An 18,887-nucleotide genomic window follows, 5' to 3' on the forward strand; every position below is an offset into this window, starting at 1 on the left:
GGAACGATCTCTACGGCACTCAGCTGCTGTGAGTTGCGAGACTCTTGCCCTTGGGTGCCTGACTCCCAAAGCTCCCCTGCAAAGGAAAAAAACCTGTTCACAGAGGCAGACAGTTGGGAATCTAACTCCAGGCTTTGAGAAGAGAAACACCTTCGCAGCTGTGAGAGAGAGGAAGGAAGGTTCGAAAAAATTGCTTTTCTCAACCATCCACCATCGTCTCTACCACTTCCCTGCAGGCCAGATCCTCTCCTCCCGTCCCAATGATGGAGGATCATCTCTCCAAGATCTCGAGACTGCCCTCCTCCTCCTCCCCTGGCGAGTCCTCGGTGGGCAGCGGTTCGGACGACAGCCGAGGAGGTAAGCCAAATGCAGCCGCTGCCATGAGCCGGCAACAAGTGCCTCAAGAGTGACCCCTCATCACAGCAGCCAGGAGAACCTGGACTTTAATATGAAGGGAGCATTTTCATAATTTGGCTTAGCTGTTAGCATTGGAACCAATTATTTAGATTGTTTTGGCATGTTAATTCAATAGGATTCGAAATTTGAAATAGCATTAAAAGTAAATAATTTTATAAGTTCTGAAATATGAACGTAACAGCTTAATTAATTACTAATTGTTTTTAAAATGAAGGCCTAATAATAAAATGAAACTACAAAGTAGTGTATTAATATTGTATTAATTGTATTAGTGTATTAAATTTGTATGTACAGTATATAATGGTTCTAAAATAGATAAAAATGAGAAAACGGTAAAAATGACTAGAAAAAAGAACAGTAAAAATGACTTTAATGCTAACACAAACTTTTATTGAAAAATGTCACAACTAAAAACAACTATTCAATACAGAGTATAAATTTTATAATGACTGTATGAGATAGTGTTACACCGCATAGTATCAGCCTAATATAGAAATCCCCATGTTTATAGGAAAAAATTTGATTTTGATTTGTCTTCTTTGACACAACAGCAATCGATTTTGAGTTTCTGTCAAGCGCGCACCCTTTTTGTTTACAACTCAGTGATAATTCATCCGTATTGACAAGCGCTTTTATATCTATTTACACCTGCCTGGAGATGGACTCTGGAAGTGAAATGCGGATGTCTGGAGCGTTCCACACTGGCCGCGCTGTAGCCAGGGTATCAGGCAAGCTCACAGCACAGTGTCTCTCGCTCTGTGTTTTCTCCAGCAAAGAGCCCCCCTCCGGGAAAAGCCCTGAGCCCCGCCCTGCTGTGCAAAGTTTGCGGCGACACCAGCAGCGGGAAACACTACGGCATCTACGCCTGCAACGGCTGCAGCGGCTTCTTCAAGCGCAGCGTCAGGAGGAGGCTCATCTACAGGTGAGCCCGCGGCCTCGCCTGAACTCACCTGCTTTCCCTTTGCCCCGGTGCAGTGTGATCGTCTCAGCTGTAGCACTGACCCTATCCCTATCCTAGTCTAACCAAGTTGGCAGCGTAGCATAGTGGTAAGGAACAAGGCTTGTAAGCCAAAGGTTGATGGTTCCCTGCTGGGGCACTGCTGCTGTACCCTTGAGAAAGGTACTTAACCAAGAATTGCCTCAGTAAATATCAGGCTGTATAAATGGATTATATGTAAAACTGTGACCTGTGTAAGTTGCTCTGGATAAGAGCATCTGGCAAAATACAGTACTGCACAGCGTTGGTGGTATAGTGGTGAGCATAGCTGTCTTCCAAGCAATTGACCCAGGTTTGATTCCTGGCCAACGCAAATGTTTCAGTTCTTACATGGGGTGGCAATGTAGCATAGTGGTTAAGAGTAAATATCCAGCTGTGTAAATGGATAACATGTAAAAACTGTAAACTATATAAGTTTCTTTGGATAAGACTATGTACTAAATGACAATAATGTAATGAAATGTAAAGCCTCCTCTCTGTTTTGCATTTCTTTTGAATTTCTCTGAGCTCAGACTTTCCAAACTTGCCTGCCCCTGGTCAACATCTGACCGTATTTCCTTCATCCTTTGTAGGTGCCAGGCCGGTACGGGCATGTGCCCTGTGGACAAGGCCCATCGCAACCAATGCCAGGCCTGCCGACTGAAGAAGTGCCTTCAGGCTGGCATGAACAAAGATGGTGAGTGAGTGTCACACCTCGGTGGAGCTGCAGTCCAGTGGACAAGAACAAATAGACAGCTACACGAGCCAACTGCCAGGAATGTGACAGACCCGGGGAGAGAGAATATTTTAGAAATCTTTTTATATACCAAATGCTGTGGGTTTATTTGTGTAAATAAAACAATCAGCATGCGATTAAAAGTTACAAAACTGGAATGATTTGGGTCCGTAACTCAGGAGAGAATCGCGGGGCTAAAACAGAGACAAACACGCTAACAGGGACAAAAGTTGGAGAACGGGCAAAATGCTGGGGGCGCAGTGATGCTGGCTCAGTGACAGGTTTCTGACTTTCCCTCTCTCTCCCCCTCTCTGTCCCTCTCCCTCCCTCTCCCTCTCTCTCCCTGTCTCTCTCCCTCTCCCTCTCTCTCTCTCTGTCTCTCTCTCTCTCCCTCCCTCCCTCCCTCTCTCTCTCTCTCTCTCTCTCTCTCTCTCTCTCTCCCTCTCTCTCTCTCTCCCTCCCTCCCTCTCCCTCTCTCCCTCTCCCTCTCTCTCTCTCTCCCTCTCTCTCTCTCCCTCTCTCTCTCTCTCCCTCCCTCCCTCTCCCTCTCTCTCTCTATCTCCCTCCCTCTCTCTCTCTCTCCCTCCCTCCCTCCCTCTCTCTCCCTCTCTCTCTCTCCCTCCCTCACTCTCCCTCTCTCTCTCTCTCTCTCCCTCTCTCTCTCTCCCTCTCCCCCCCCCCTCTCTCTCTCTCTCCCTCTGTCTCTCTCTCTCTCTCTCTCTCACAGCGGTGCAGAACGAGCGACAGCCCCGCAGCACGGCGCAGGTGCGCCTGGACAGCATGGACATGGACACCGAGAAGGAGCACCTGGCCACCACGAGGGAGCCCACCTCCTCCTCGTCCTCCTCTTCCTCCTCCTCCACCTGCTCGGTCATCACCCGGCCCCACATCACCTCCACCATCACCTCCTCTGCCCCTCTGCAGCGCTGCTCCAGCCCCCAGAACAACCACCGCTTCATGGCCAGCCTGATGACGGCAGAGACCTGCGCCAAGCTGGAGCCTGAGGATGGTGAGTCCTGGGTGCAGACTGAATGTGTGTGTGTGTGTGTGTGTGTGTGTTTCAATAACATTGCCATGCAATGCAGTTGATGTAGCTACAGCATTAGTAAATTGATGTGTCCTCTCCACATACTCATTCCCATCGCTATTACATTACTTTACATTGAGTTATTGTCATTTAGCAGACACTCTTATCCAGAGCAACTTACATAGCTTACAATTTTTTTACATGTTACTCAGTTATACAGCTGGTTATTTGCTGAGCCAATTCTGGGTTAACTACCTTGCCCAAGGGTACAGCAGCAGTGCTCTAGCAGAGAATTGAACCGGCAACCTTTCAGTTACTAGTCCTGCTCCTTACCACTATGCTACACTGCTGCCCTGTTCACTGTACCAATGCGTCATCACATGTTTGATCTCTCTTGGTATCATCCTGGCCCTTTATCTAAATCTCTCCCCCTCTCTCTCTCTCTCCCCTCTGCGCTTCAGTTGATGAGAATATTGATGTGACAAGTAACGAACCGGAGAGGCCGTCCTCGGAGTACCACATGTCACTCTACCCTTCCAGCAGCCCGGAGAACGTGTACGAGACCTCTGCCCGCCTGCTCTTCATGTCCGTCAAGTGGGCCAAGAACCTGCCTGTCTTCTCCAACCTCCCCTTCAGAGACCAGGTAAGACACAAGATCTGATCTCTCTAAGCTGATCTGAAAGAGTCACTGCATAGAACTCTGGGTGTGTGAGACTATCTACCTACAAGCGTTTGTATGGCTCACTGTAGCACTTTACAACACAACCAATGTTGGACACCCTCAGCAAGGACTATTATTGCAATTCCATTCATGTCATGTAACATTCCTTAAGTATGTGTTTTAGAAATGGCGAGGATGTAAAAGGCACATGCTTTTGAACCATAGGATACCATGTGTGGTGAGAGATCCTGGTGGGGAGTGTGGTGGGACAGTGCTGGGAGAGTGTGGTTTGAGTGTGGTGGGACAGTCCTCATGGAGATCCCTCTCTGCTTTCCCCCAGGTGATCCTGTTGGAAGAGGCCTGGAGCGAGCTTTTCCTGCTCTGCGCCATTCAGTGGTCTCTCCCCCTGGACAGCTGTCCCCTGCTCTCCCTGCCTGACCTCTCCCCAACCCTGCAAGGAAAGACCAGCTTCTCCAGTGTGGACCTGCGGGTGCTGCAGGAGATCTTCAGCCGATTCAAGGCCCTCACCGTGGACCCCACTGAGTTCGCCTGTCTCAAGGCCATTGTCCTCTTCAAACCAGGTGGGCCTTCCAATCAAATCACATTACATTACATCATTGGCATTTGGCAGATGCTCTTATCTAGAGCGACTTACATAGGTTACAATTTTTACATGTTATCCAAAGTGACAGCTGGATATTTACTGAGGCAATTCCGGTTTAAACGTAACTTGCCCAAGGGTACGGCCCCAGCGGGCACAGGACTGTTCTCATGGGATGACTGTCTGTGATGTGACAACCAGTTTTCTGTAAACGGGAAAGTGTGACTGAGCTGTCCCTTTCTCATTTTCATTTCTCTCTTGATGGAGCAGAGACCCGAGGTCTGAAAGACCCAGAGCAGGTGGAGAACCTGCAGGACCAGTCTCAGGTGATGCTGGGCCAGCACATCCGAGCTCACTACTCCAGCCAGCCTGCCAGGTGAGTGCCCTCTACCTGCCTCACCCTCACCATACTGCAGCTTTCAGAGCAAACAATCAATATTTACACCTTTATTAATTTAGCAGACGCTTTTATCTAAAGCGACGTACAAAAAGTGCATACAGTAGGCAAACAACAGGCACAAGATGTGTACAGGTCATACAATGCAGATAGTGTTGAAGCTGAGCACAAGGTCAGTGTAGCGAGACTGTTTATATTTCGAGCGGCCACTCTGGTTCTATCTCTCCATCCTCCTACATGTGGTGACATTGTGTGTCTAATTGAATGTTCTCCGGTTAGGTACGGTAAGCTCCTGCTGTTGCTGCCCTCTCTTCGGTTTGTGGGCTCAGAGCGGATCGAGCTTCTCTTCTTCCACCGGACCATTGGGAACACACCCATGGAGAAGCTGCTGTGTGACATGTTCAAGAACTAGCCCGGCCCCCAAACCCTGGCGTAGAGTGGCCCAAGTGAGCCACCGTCCGCCCAGGGGCCTGAGAGACTTAGAGAAGCAGAGAGAAAAAGAGATGCTTTTGCTTTGTGTCAGAGATTCCACATGCTGCATATTTGTAAAAAGGCTCTCCTAAAGTACAAGTGCTCCACTTGGCACACAAACTGTGCCGAAATGAACAAATCCGAAGTTAACACTAAAGCAGCCTATTTGAAAAGTGGACCCTGCACACTGTTGCATCTGAGGGAAAAACAAACCCCTCGTTAGACAAATGCTCTGTGGAGTTCTTAATTAAATCCTTGCGCAGTGACGGCTCTTGCATTCCCCTCTGAAACAGGCAACTTAAATGCTTTACTGTTCTTAAACTGGACAAGACATGCGCATAGAAGCAGCTCTCATTCCTCTAGAAAATAATGTTTTCATAAGCGTGTTTATTGTTTTGTTCCCTCCGTTTTATCCTCTACATCCCTTTTCCCCCCAGATTTAGTTGTACTTCACCGTTGTATTTTGTTCTATTCAGTATTATTTTTATATCATACATTTGTGCGTCTTTGTTTTGTTGCAATGTCAGATGCATTTCAGGAGAACACAATAATGCATGTTGTTTAAATGACTTGATACATCAAAACACATATCTGCCTTTTCAGCTCCTTTGTGTGGCTACAACATGTAAGCCACCCAACGTGCTGCTTTATCTCAGTATAGCAGTAAAGGTAACATGCAGAGTTACATAGTGTACTAACAGGACCTTCAGATACAACTATGTATAATATAAAATGGAAAAAAAACTCAGAAAGGAAAAATTTGTACAGTTATGATCAAGTCCACAAATGTTTAAAGCAGTGCACGTCTTTTATAATGCAAAAAAACAGGGAAAGACATTGATGAGTGCATAAAATTCAGGTATTCTTGATTTCCTTTGTAAACCATCTGTGTTTCAGACTCTGTCTTGTGTAAATATCAATAAATATTATTCTCTTTAAAGGTTCAGACTTTTTGTTTTCTCTTGTCGAAAAGCAACATGATTTTTTCAACATGTCAAGCCAATTTTATTTGATCATCAGACTACCTGTTGATAAATAGTGTATGTGTAGTGTATGTGCTGTAGTGTATAAGTCCAGCTGGATAAACGGGTCACAAAATCGGTTAGATGCTTCTAGTTGTGTTGCCTTTCCAGCAAATAATTCTGCTAAAGCATGCGGTATGTCCCAGTATACCGAGTGGCAGCTATTCAACGGAACACATACCGCCGCCCAACAGATGGCGCACTTAATTTATAGAACCACTTTTTCAGTTCGACCCCGTGACATTACAGAATAAACACGGAAGTAGCCATCGTACCGTCAAATTGGTTAACCGTTTTCAGCTCATATGAATTTTTAAAGTTTTTTATGTTATTATTTAAAAAATAAATCTGCGGAGGACAATTTCGCAAAGGGCAGTTTTAAAAGGCTATATATCTATCCATGTCGACGCTACAAGTTATTATGGCACGACTGTGGGATAGTGTGCAAGTTTTAACTAGCTAGTTTGCTGCAAAACAAGATTTTGACCAGCACAAATCGCCTGAACAGTAGTTACGACAATGTTCGGGAAACAATCGGGATATCAATACCAGTCTCTTCCGCAGAGAGACTCAACACCTGGCCTCTTCACCTCTACCGAGAGCTTTGTACAGACACAGTTTAGACATCAGGGGCATTCGTTCGACTATGTCCCCAGAGTCACGGACAACGATTTCACAGGTATGTGCAAAATAGTTGTGTGTTGTGGCGCCCTGCGAATAACAGATAGCTAGCTTGATAACTAGTAATGTACGACATGCAATTTAAGTCGCACGCAGTCCGGTCGTTCGTTATTAGTGTCTTTTGAAAATTTAAACTACTACAAGTCAGAGCTGGGAAGTGTCGTAGCTGAGCACTGCGTCTGTTCTTTCCATAGACAGATCTCAAGGATGGTTGTCCTGGATTTGCAACTTGATCGTCACTTTCCTCGTGTTTACATGCACCTTAATAACATTCCCCGTTTCCGGCTGGTTCGTACTGAAAGTGAGTAGACTTGGGAGTCCCTGGGGATCTTGAATGAACTTAACACCGCCGCTCTGAGGCAGATACTGAACTGCACACACTTTTACATTTGTTAATTTGCCAGAAACTGTAACAGAACCTACATTAGTGCATTTAATAAGGCTACATGAACGATACTATGGATTCATAAGACATCAGTGCCCCAGGAGCATGCTTTGAATGCTTCGAAATGTAACACGTCAAGTACTAAAATGTAATTGTTAACCCTTCACCGCGTGTAATAAGTGGTTATAATATGCTCACGTGTTAGAAACTGATGTTGGCTATGGGTCCTCTTGTCCAGATGGTGCCCAATTACCAGAGGATAGTTGTGTTTCGACTGGGCCGAGTCCGTCCCCCGAAAGGACCCGGTGTAGTTCTGATTCTGCCCCTGATTGATCAGTGGCAGAGAGTGGACTTGCGGACAAGGGCTTTCAACATCCCACCCTGCAAGGTACGGCACAACACAGCCTGTGATGTTCTCTCACTGGAACTGTGTAACATAACTTCTGTTAGTTCATCTGCTCTACACCAGCAGTGTTGCTAACCACTATGATGTTACCATTCATAACTACTGTAAAAGACAACTAAAATGACAATAAAGTCTATTCTGGTTCTCTTGATTCTGATTCTGAAATGTGATTGCCCAAGACTGCTTTATTTCCATGTGATTGAACTACTGGCGCACATGGATCTGGGAGCAGAGAAAGGGAGTTGTTTTCTCTGTTGATTTGTCAGGGGAAGGGCAGCAAAAGGCATGCTGTGGGTTCTGCCTACTGTGTTACATGACATGATTGGCATATAGCAGAGGCTCTCATCCATAGTGGCTTATATACAGTAGAATCCTTTTTTTTAAATATGTTATCCATTTATACAGCTGGATATTTATTGAGGTAATTTTGGGTTAAGTACCTTGTCCAAGGGTACAACAGCAGTGCTCCAGTGGGGGATTGAACCAATTATCTTTCGGTTGTGAGTCCTTCTCCTTAACCTGTATGCCACCCTGCCATCCCATATGTGGACACCGCTGTAGCTGGACTTTCACCATTCTCCTCCTCCCTCACCTTGTGTCAGGTGACCACTAAGGACGGTGGGCTGGTGTCAGTGGGGGCTGATATCCAGTTCCGTATCTGGAGCCCGGTGATGTCTGTGGTGGCGGTGCAGGACCTAAACACCTCCACCCGGCTCACAGCACAGAACGCCATGACCTACAGCCTGGGCAAAAAGACTGTGAAAGAGATCCAGACTGAGAAGGTCAAACTGGGCGAACATCTTGGAGTAAGCTTGTTGGTCTTCTTTACTCTCTTTACTCTGACACGTAAAGCATATATGCACACACTTCACAGAAAGTTAAAAGAAAATTCAATGACTCCTGGAGTTTAAAGGAAATTTTACTTTTAAAAAACTGTTTTCAGGCTTGTTTCATGAAGGAAGAAAGAAATGAATACCCATTATTATATCACAGGAATGCAGCTGGCCTCTGTTCTCTGGAACAAAATAATGTTTGCCTTATAACATGCATGTTCTTCATCAATGAGTGATTTTTGCTGGGTTTAAAAAACTACAGTCACTTTCCAGTGTGGCAAGTGATGTCTTCTGCACTGACCATGCTGTTGCCACAAGGCCTTTTTTCCATGCAATCACCCAGCTTGTTGTGATTCATACTCTGCCAGGGTAAGAATCCATTATTAGACTTGCAGGTCACCCCCACAGATGGACCCCAAAGATACAAACCCCATGCAGTTCTGTTATGAAAACAATTTTGGCTATAATAAACGAGTTTTCACAGATGAACACTGGCGCCCTTCACATAACAAATGTGACCTTCTAGCTGTTATCATTTAATCATGTCCCCCTCCCTTCATTGCAGACAGACATCAACGAGATGACTCGACCATGGGGGCTGGAGGTGGACCGTGTGGAGCTGACTGTTGAGTCTGTGTTGAAGGGCCCTGATGAGTCCCTCACTGGCCCCGTCATCCTGCCGCCCTCGGTGCCTGGGCTGGAGGGGATAACTGGCCCCATTCAGCAGCTGGCCATGCACTTCCTCGCAAACAGCGGACCCTCCCAGCCCCCTGCGGGCCACACGCACGTGTCCTCGGGGGATACGGTGAGCTTCGTGGATGAGCAGGGCCCCCGGGCCCCCACGGCGGAGAGGAAGATGAACGTGGAGGAGCTGCTGCGTGCTGTGGAGCTCTTCCTCTCTGAGCAACTGGTGAGCCAGGTGGGGGCCTGCTTCCAGTTCCACATCAGCCTCCACGATGGCCAGATCAAGAGCTACTATGTGGATCTGAGCAAAGGTGAGTTTGAGTCCCAGACAGGATGAATACATGAACAGGTCTGAAAGCACTCCCCAGTGCTTCATTTTCAGATTTTATTATTCCACAATTACTCGTATGAACAAATCTGAAGATAACGCTCTGTATTCCAAGTAATTGTCAAATTTACCTCCAAAATTGTGACTGTTGATTTTCGCTACATTTCCTGATCCCATTATTTCAATAAATAGTATACACAGAAGCCTGAGTTATTTTGTGACAGCTACCGTGGACATATATATATCATATGTAATAAAAAAAAATCACTGTAACCATGGGCATATGTGCATCATATATAACAAAACATCACTAATTATATTAAAGTGCATTATTCTATTTGACACCCAATTTTACCCATAAGTTGAATGACTGTGAAATATCTGATGTGAGCCTGACTGAGTTTCTGAGTAAAAGCAGGGCTCTTCCTAGCAGTAACAGGCACGCTTATCTCTGGCCTTGTGGTGCAGGTAGAGGGGCGGTGGGAGTGGGGACGCTGGCAGGAGTGCCAGACGTCGCCCTGCAGATGAGTGAAGAGGACCTGCTGGCTTTATTCGAGGGAAAACTGCGCCCCTACGCAGCCTACACCAGTGGAAGACTGAAGGTCCAAGGTGACCTGCGGACAGCCATGAAGCTGGAGGAGCTGATCAAGCTCATGAGGCAGCAGTGAGGCCTTGACCCACAAACTGGCGTGAACCGGAACAGACCGGAACAGACCGTGACAAACCGGAACGCCTGCAGCAATCTTGTCTTCCTCGACTATGGGATTTCTGTGTGGCTTTGCGTTGTGAAGGGCAGTTTTGGCAGGCCCTCAGGACCAATCCCACAGAAGAGATCACTCATTTCCTGTGTTTTCATGCCCACAGACAGCAAGGAACATGTTATTTACACAACAGCTTCTTGAGAAAGCTTCTGAAACCACATAATATGTTATATTATTTCAGGTTGACAGTTATTTCATTTTATGTTTATGAATGATTTTGTTCCATTTTGTGTGTAATAATTTATTCTTATGGTGTGCTTGTGGTGAAGACAAGCAGCTGTGTCTATTTCAGCATAAACCACGTTCTTTGGTTTTCTCAAATTTAGCCTGCCTCATGTTGAGACACAAATTTAAAATATTTTTCAAAATATATTTAAAAAGTATTTCAAAAATATATTTTAAGAATATTGACTCTGTTCTCAAAATGGTTGAGTTTATAGCTTACAGATTAAAACGGTTTGTTATTGTTAGCACTCTTAGTAAAGGACTGCATTGTTTTAATTTTGTTCAAATAAAGCTAGAGAATCGGATTTGGTGGTCATTTTTATCTTTTTCCCAGTCATTCGATGAATGAAATTCCTGACGTTGTGACATCATTAGTGTTTATCTGAGGCCATCTCTGAGCAGCTCACCGTAGATGCTCACTCAGAGTTGTAACCTGATCAGCAGTGGTCACACCTCGGAAAGTAAGATGGGCCTATATTGGGGAGATGGGGATTGTACTTTTATGAGCATTTGAACCCCTCAGAGAAAAATAGAAGGACAAGTCTTTTATCATTCTGATTCAGGTGGAGACGAAATGGATAAGTTTGTACAAAGACATTCTAAACTTCAATTTTTCTACAGTATTTTTGGAGCAGAGATGCTGTTGGATTTACAGAAGCTCCTTACATATGGTTAGACCGCTGTTCACGGGGTTCGCAAAAGCTGTTTAGAGTGTTTGAAGTGCTTGAAATTGATGCCCAGAAATCGAATACTTAAAAAATACCCTTTTCATTAAATGCTTGAATAGGCCCTTTAAAGTAAAATGATCTAGTCTGTGAAATTGTCATTTTACAAAGAATTGCAATTTTTCAGCAATTTTCAACTATTTTTATAGACAAAGAAAGAACATCGTTCTGTGGGGGATTTGAATCATACTTGATTGAGTGTTGTGAATAAAGAAGATTGTACACCTATTTCAAGTTTGAATTGCATTTTTGTGCTAGTTGAAGGCTGAGAATTAGAATATTTGATACTGTGCAGCAGAAAAAGGAATACCAAGAAAACGGTATGGTATTAGACCTATGTTTATATACATATACTGTGATGCTTTTAGAGAATAAACACACATTTTAATGACTTACATCAATGAAATTGTGGAAATAATGCTTGAAAAAGGACTTGAAAGTCCTTGAATTTAATTTTATCATGTTTGTATGAACCCTGTGTCCAAGGAGCAAACCTCAAGGTTAAATACATTAATTTAATTGTATTTTTGAAGACAAAGGATAAAGCATACACTGAGGATGTAGTTTTGTTTCTCAGCATATCTGTATACAATTGTAAGAATTCCAACTTGCAAGACAAAAAAGTGATTCTGGGAAAACAATGTTTTATTGCAAAGCAAAAGTAGTATAGCTCACAGTGTAGGCATACACTGGGTATATAAATATATTTATTATGTACATATCACACACACAGTTTACATTTTACTATTTAAATGATTTATAATTTATAATTTTAAATATTTTATACATTTTATTTAGTATCAGGATGAAAAGAGATGGAATGAACATGTAATAAAGAAGCTTTCAATGGTTGCTGAGGCATGCTTACTTAACTTCTTTCTCTTCTTATCTGTGACCTTCCAAAACACATTCACATTCCATGACAAATGTTACCAAATTATAGTGTAAATTATAACATATGACATAGTAATCCTGGAGTTTATTGATGATACAGCAACCCAAGATGACTTTAATTGCGTCATTTTGCCCCACTCATAAAGTCATGACAATGCCTGTTCAGGCTGTTGAAATACACTTTTGCAACTGTAGAGGGAGCACAAACACCACTCAACACACAAACTGAGTCGTGAGGGTTACCTGTAAGGTCTCCTCTAATCATAGAACTCAAGTGTAGTCTGAACTCTACCCAGCCATCTCTTTCAGATGTTATTTGTTTTTCAGCTTTTCTTTTTTTAAACTGATCTCTAAGATAACGATTTCCCATAATGCTATGAGTGGGCCTGGCTGTGGACAGCCTTGAAACCTGTGAGGGGGTGCTGAATATAAGGACTGAAGGACACTCAGTGGAGGACAGTCCCTGAGAAAGGAGTACTATGATTGGGCAGTGGCATGCCTGCTCGCGATCCATGGCCCCGTGCCAATCTCTCTGGGCTGTGTGCGGTGGCACGGCTGTACCAGCCCGACACCAGCACAGCGCCAGGCTGCCCTTGCTAAGACAGAGCACTTTCCCAGAGGGCAGCAGGACCATCAAGCCCTTCACCGAGATCCCTGGGCTCTGGAAGAATGGGTTGGCCAACCTCTACACCTTCTGGAAACTGGATGGGTTTAAAAACATTCATCGTATCATGCTCCACAACTTCAACACCTTTGGACCCATTTATCGGTAAGGCCATTTTCAACCAGCAAATACTCATATTTTGTTGTGTCCACATTTTGTTTCCCCTATTTATGATTCATCTTTTCCTCAGGGACCATATTTAAGGCAATGATTGAGTAAATCTAGAGTGCCATATAAACGTGTTACCTTTGGTTCTGAACTTGTGTGACTGGGTTTGCATTGCTTTTGTTTATCCTAAGATCCTGTAAACAGTCATTTTAAATAGGCTTCCCAGGGCTTTCACCATGAACATTTTTAGCTGTACCATGACCCTTAATGTTTAATTGCATCATAACCCCTCCTGTAATAAAGTAGATACAGAATGGAGTATCTAAACTGTCAAAACAATCTCCAGATAATGTCACTCATATCAGAACACACATCTGGGAGGAGGTAAAATTAAGCATTTCCTCAAATGAACGAAAAAAAAAAAAACAATGAAAATATCTCTGTTATCTGAACAATGCTGATAGTTTTGTCTTATATTGTCTCTCTTTATAGAGACATTTTTTCAGTTTAAGGGTTTGATCTACAAGTTTGAAACTACAGTTGTACTTTTCAGCAGGATACTTATCCTCTATTGCTATAGTAGAATATCAGGTTAGTGTAAGTTTCCCTGGCTTAGGACCTGGACTTTGCAAATGAATAAATTGGTTGCAAAAGTCCTCAGCAACAGAGTACTGACCTAATGTAATCTTGTCCCACACATGCAGAGAGAAAATCGGGTACTATGAAAGTGTGAACATCATCAAACCAGAAGACGCAGCCATACTGTTCAAAGCAGAGGGGCATTACCCCAAAAGACTGATGGTGGAGCCCTGGATGTCCTACAGAGAATACAGGAACCGCAAACGTGGTGTCCTACTCAAGTAATTGCCTTACTTAATTGATTGCTTCTTCTGATTTTTCTTTTAAAAATAGCTCAGTTCTGATGTTTTAGTGTTGTTTATTTGAATATCCCATCATCAAGGTCCTGTTCTTTATTGGGAAGAAACAGTGTAGACTTGTAGCTTTTAAATTGCCCGACAAATTTGACTAAAAATATTCTGACCGTCTGAACTTATATTTCACTCGACCATGAAGTTGGAGGAACCAATAAACCACGGTGTGCTTCACAGGGATGGAGAGGACTGGAAATCCAATCGGGTAATACTGAATAAGGAAGTGATTTCCCCAAAGGTACAGGAGAACTTTATTCCCCTGTTGGATGAGGTGAGCCAGGACTTTGTGGCACGAGTCCAGAAAAAGATTGAAATGAGTGGAAAGAACCAGTGGACCACTGACCTCTCCCATGAGCTCTTCAAATATGCACTGGAATGTAAGGCTTGACTCCAATGTTACTTGGTCTACAAGAATTCTCACTAAAGCCTGTTATTCATCCCTCTTCTTTAGTGTCTCACCTCCATTTCCCAGTGTTGCTATCTCCTCCAGCATCCCACACTTTCCTGGTGTCTAACATACCTTTCAAACCGATGGATGATTTTTGCAGTATTTAAAAAAATATATATCAGTGATGTCTCTGGCTCCACTGTCCTAACATACAGTTTTTCCCATTCATGCAGTAAGTCACCTTGGTTAGTATGATGTCACTCGGTGGCTCCTAACTTACAAGGTTAAAAATCCAACAATAGCCTAACAGACCAACACATGGACTTGGATGAAAATTGCATGTGGTGCACTGTTCTGATACGGAAAACCCAATACAGCACTCACAGCTATTACGAACAAATTATCATGACGCGTAAGCTGTACCTTGTGCTTCCCAGCGGTGGGCTCGGTGCTATACGGGGAACGCCTGGGGCTACTGCTGGATTATATTGACCCCGAGGCCCAGCACTTCATCGACTGCATCTCTAAGATGTTCAGGACCACCTCGCCCATGCTGTACATCCCTTCTGGCCTGCTACGCCGCCTGGGATCCAGGGTGTGGAAGGAGCATGTGGAGGCCTGGGATGGCATCTTCAACCAGGGTAGGACTAGTCCCAACAGGATTTGCTGAAATGCACATACTATGTACATGTTGAACTACATGTAGTTACGATGCAGTTGTCAATGATATCAGTTCAGGTGGGTCTAAGCGACAGCTGAAGAGGTGAAAAAAATTTTTAGTGTAAATATTTATTTCTGTCTGAAATATATCGTTTTAAAATTTTGAACCATATTTAATTTTAGTTGTAAGTTAGAATAGAATCTCGTGAATGTAGAAAAATGCCCCCCCCCCCCCCCCCCCCCCCATGTGACGTGTAATAAAAAGCTTCAGTTCAGGGGGAAAAAATCCCTGTTAAAATGTATTTTATGTTGCATTTGGCACCCCATACAACTAATCACTTTCCCTGTGGTTTATTTTCAAATTGTCATTGCTTTTTTCTTCAGAAACTTAGATTCCAAGTCCCAAGCACATAGCAATGCTTAGTGTCATTTGATTAAAAAAAAAATGACAACTCAGAGTGTGGTTGAGTATTTATGACCAGGGCCGCATTAAGCCTCCCCGGGGCCCCCTAGTGGCCGGGGCCCTGGGCTGCAGCCCATGTTGCCCAATAGGTTAAAGCGGCCCTATTTATGACACATTTAAAAGGATTGGCCATAGCCTTGACTGCCGGTGTAACTGATCCTTTGGCATCTAAACTCACTAATACTCCCTTACTCTGGGCCTGGCACCCTGTAGCTGACCGCTGTATCCAGAACATCTACAGACAGCTGAGTACACATGGTAGTGGGAAGAAGTACCCCGGGGTGCTGGCCAGCCTGCTGATGCTGGACAGGCTCTCCATCGAGGACATCAAGGCCAGCATCACTGAACTCATGGCCGGAGGGGTGGACACGGTAAACCACACCAACACACACACTCCCTCCTCCAATCATCACGGCAAATTCACACCAACACACACACTCCCTCCTCCAATCAATACGGCAAATTCACATGAACACACACTCACAGCACCACTGAACAGAGTAACTCACACCAACACTCAGTCTCTCATCCAACAGACACAGCAACTCAAGCCAGCACTCACTCTCTCCTCCGACAGACACAGCAACTCACACCAACACTCACTCTCTCCTGATGCGTCAAAGTGGTCTCCGTTATTGCTGTGGTTCTGTGTTGCAGACCTCCATCACCCTGCTATGGACCCTGTATGAGCTGGCCAGATACCCCGACCTGCAGGAGGAGCTGAGGTCTGAAATCGCCGCGGCACGGGCAGCTTCACAGGGAGACATGGCCCAGATGCTGAAGATGGTGCCTTTGCTCAAAGGAGCCCTGAAGGAAACACTGAGGTGCGAATAGACACAGAGCAGCAAACAATTAGTCACTGATCACACTGAGAGACACAAGGAATTCATCAGCAGTTACATTACAGTACATTACATTATTGCCATTTAGCAGACGTTCTTATCCAGAGCGACTTACAGTGTTACAGTGTGTTTTTGTGCAATGTTATCCATTCAAACAGCTGGATATTTACTTGTGGGTTAAGTACCTTGCCTAAGGGTACAGCAGCAGTGCCCCAGCAGGAAATCGAACCAGCAACCTTTCAGTTACGAGTCCAGTTCCTTAACCATTGTGCTACACTACCGCTACATTACACTACATCCACTACATTATTAGCAGTGCCATCTGCTGGGACTAATTGCACTACACAGCAGAAGTACACATTACAAGTTTTGAGGTCACAATGATTAATGTTGTGTATGACAAATGTCAAAGCAGGAGACCTCTAAGCAGTCATTTGTGGAAACTTAAAACAATTTGAAAATATGTTGATACTGAATAAATCTAGATAAGAGTAAAAATAAGTCAAAGTACAAGTCTTTTATTGTCATTTGCACAGATCACATAGGGTAACTGAGCATTGAAATACTTGAGGTAGGCTCTGCTAACATGTCACATTAAAGACTAGTGACGGCACGACATAGAAGGCACTGAGCACAAGGTAGTTTTTAAGTTATAAATACATTTGAATACACTAGTGCAAAAGGTTTAATTTAAGCTAAAAACTAACTGGATTAAAAAAAAACGAACAGTATGTGAATATCTATATACAAATATACAATTACGACAGACAATAGAAACAAAACAGTACAGAACGGACAGCAGTGTGCAGCATATACGTAAATACAGCAGCAGTGATACAGCATGTCTGTTCCCCTTACCATGCTGTGAGGGGTTTACTTGTCATTCCCTCGTTAATTTCATGCTCTTAATGAAGTGAGTATATGTGTCTCTCTGCTATAATGTCAGAGTTGCAAGTATGAAAATTCCCGCTTGAAACCTCTACAAGCCTTGAAACTTCCCCCTGCAGGCTACATCCTGTTGCTGTTAGTCTGCAAAGGTACATAACTGAAGAAATAGTGATCCAAAACTACCACATTCCAGCCGGGGTAAGAGCTTTTTATAAACTAAATAAATAAATAAATAAATAAATAAATAAAGTTGTCAGAGTTTATGTTTAATTCCATAAAAAAGTCATAAAGCTTTGATGGAATTATGTTATTTGTGAGGCTGATGCTGAGCTATGCCTACCGGTGTTCATCTTGCTGGCTTGAGTGCTCCACCCCTTAGTCTGACTCTGTGTCAATCTGGGCAGACCTTGGTCCAGTTGGGCCTGTACGCCATGGGCCGGGACTACCGCACCTTCCCCCGGCCGGAGCAGTACGAGCCCATGCGCTGGCAGCAGATGGACACCCGCCACTTCCGGAGCCTGGGGTTCGGGTTTGGCCCTCGGCAGTGCCTCGGCCGCAGGATCGCCGAGACGGAGATGCAGCTGTTCCTGATACATGTGAGTTCAAGCCCCACCTGCAGGCCTCACCCTCCTCCTGTGCTCACCTTACTCAGCTGCACTCCTCTGGTACTGGTGGAAATCACTCTAGCCCACATTTAATGCGACAGTTAAAAACTGTCACCTCCTCAAATGCTCCCAGAGGACAGGACATATGTACATTTACATTTATTCATTTGGCAGGCGCTTTTATCCAAAGCGACTTACAGTACAAGTGAAGTACAATATAACACAAGTGAAAAACCATACCGAGTCAACAATATTAGAAGCACTGCATGACAAAGTTCCAAAGGTTGGCCAGGCAAGGTACAAACTAGCAGGTAAAGCTAACGAGTGTGTCAAACCATTAGATTTTTCTTTTTTTTTTAATTCATTTTATTTTATAGTTTAGTAGGAGATAGTTTTAATCATGAGAAGTTCCTTTAGGGGGGAAGGAAGTGTTTCAGGTGCTCAGGTGAGAGCTCCCTCTGTATACAGTTCCCTCCCTCTGTAAAATGCCTGACTCACACGTTCACATGGCTTTATGTTTATAATATCTTTCTGTTCTTTCATTTGTCCAATGCAGATGCTGGAGAACTTCAGGTTCGAGAGGCAGAGACAGGTGGACGTGAGGAGCACCTTTGAGCTCATCCTTCTGCCTGAGAAGCCCATCATGCTGACCATAAAACCACTTTCGGACATGAAGTGACAGAACGCCACAGGGGAAGCCTTCGGAGGTGTAGAGTTTAGATTGCTTTTTTATTTCGTTATTGCCATTTAGCAGACGTTCTTATGCAGAGCAACTTACATCAATTGCAGGTTTTAACAATGATGTCCATTTATACAGCTGGATATATAACCTTTCGGTTACAAGTCCTGCTCAGTAACCACTATGCTACACTTGCTTACCTCTCATGTTACTGCACAGTGATTGACTCCAAAGAAAATATAATTAAAAAGAAATACTCTTCTGGTATTGTACTTCCATTCAGTGAACGGCAAACCACATCCATTTATGTAATTTCCATGCTGAGCAACATGTTCATATTAAAAAATCACCTGTATAACATTTTGTTTGTCAAAATAAAGAACTAGTTGAAAAACAGATTATCTAGGTCTCTTAGTAATTTGCGTTTG

General features: G+C 44.0%; 3 protein-coding genes across 3 annotated transcripts; all 3 read left to right on the forward strand.

Annotated features, from left to right (window-relative positions):
• Positions 1-263: 263 nt before the first annotated feature.
• Positions 264-5,227, forward strand: LOC118782340 (photoreceptor-specific nuclear receptor-like). The gene is made up of 8 exons (XM_036535657.1): positions 264-357; positions 1,189-1,339; positions 1,987-2,090; positions 2,857-3,138; positions 3,618-3,799; positions 4,158-4,398; positions 4,689-4,794; positions 5,095-5,227. Exons 1-8 carry the CDS (start codon positions 264-266, stop codon positions 5,225-5,227), a joined length of 1,293 nt encoding a protein of 430 aa, XP_036391550.1.
• Positions 5,228-6,592: 1,365 nt separating this feature from the next.
• Positions 6,593-10,481, forward strand: stoml1 (stomatin (EPB72)-like 1). Its single transcript, XM_036535620.1, has 6 exons — positions 6,593-6,987; positions 7,184-7,290; positions 7,613-7,762; positions 8,383-8,586; positions 9,179-9,608; positions 10,094-10,481. Exons 1-6 carry the CDS (start codon positions 6,828-6,830, stop codon positions 10,291-10,293), a joined length of 1,251 nt encoding a protein of 416 aa, XP_036391513.1. The 5' UTR covers positions 6,593-6,827; the 3' UTR covers positions 10,294-10,481.
• A 2,228-nt stretch (positions 10,482-12,709) lies between these two features.
• Positions 12,710-18,459, forward strand: LOC118781931 (cholesterol side-chain cleavage enzyme, mitochondrial). The gene is made up of 9 exons (XM_036535089.1): positions 12,710-12,999; positions 13,707-13,862; positions 14,112-14,311; positions 14,760-14,963; positions 15,659-15,816; positions 16,103-16,269; positions 17,295-17,373; positions 17,580-17,771; positions 18,337-18,459. Exons 1-9 carry the CDS (start codon positions 12,710-12,712, stop codon positions 18,457-18,459), a joined length of 1,569 nt encoding a protein of 522 aa, XP_036390982.1.
• Positions 18,460-18,887: the final 428 nt, after the last annotated feature.

This window comes from Megalops cyprinoides, chromosome 8 (assembly GCF_013368585.1).
Source record: "Megalops cyprinoides isolate fMegCyp1 chromosome 8, fMegCyp1.pri, whole genome shotgun sequence".
In the NCBI taxonomy this organism is placed as follows: Eukaryota; Metazoa; Chordata; class Actinopteri; order Elopiformes; family Megalopidae; genus Megalops; species Megalops cyprinoides.

Bases quoted from the DNA above. Each gene is read 5' to 3' on its own strand.
- LOC118782340 (XM_036535657.1), top strand. From the start codon at position 264: ATGGAGGATCATCTCTCCAAGATCTCGAGACTGCCCTCCTCCTCCTCC. The intron at 1,340-1,986 runs GTGAGCCCGCGG...CATCCTTTGTAG, and splicing joins AGGAGGAGGCTCATCTACAG to GTGCCAGGCCGGTACGGGCA. The intron at 2,091-2,856 runs GTGAGTGAGTGT...TCTCTCTCACAG, and splicing joins GGCTGGCATGAACAAAGATG to CGGTGCAGAACGAGCGACAG.
- stoml1 (XM_036535620.1), top strand. From the start codon at position 6,828: ATGTTCGGGAAACAATCGGGATATCAATACCAGTCTCTTCCGCAGAGA. The intron at 7,291-7,612 runs GTGAGTAGACTT...CCTCTTGTCCAG, and splicing joins CCGGCTGGTTCGTACTGAAA to ATGGTGCCCAATTACCAGAG. The intron at 7,763-8,382 runs GTACGGCACAAC...ACCTTGTGTCAG, and splicing joins TCAACATCCCACCCTGCAAG to GTGACCACTAAGGACGGTGG.
- LOC118781931 (XM_036535089.1), top strand. From the start codon at position 12,710: ATGATTGGGCAGTGGCATGCCTGCTCGCGATCCATGGCCCCGTGCCAA. The intron at 13,000-13,706 runs GTAAGGCCATTT...CCACACATGCAG, and splicing joins ACCTTTGGACCCATTTATCG to AGAGAAAATCGGGTACTATG. The intron at 14,312-14,759 runs GTAAGGCTTGAC...TGTGCTTCCCAG, and splicing joins CTTCAAATATGCACTGGAAT to CGGTGGGCTCGGTGCTATAC.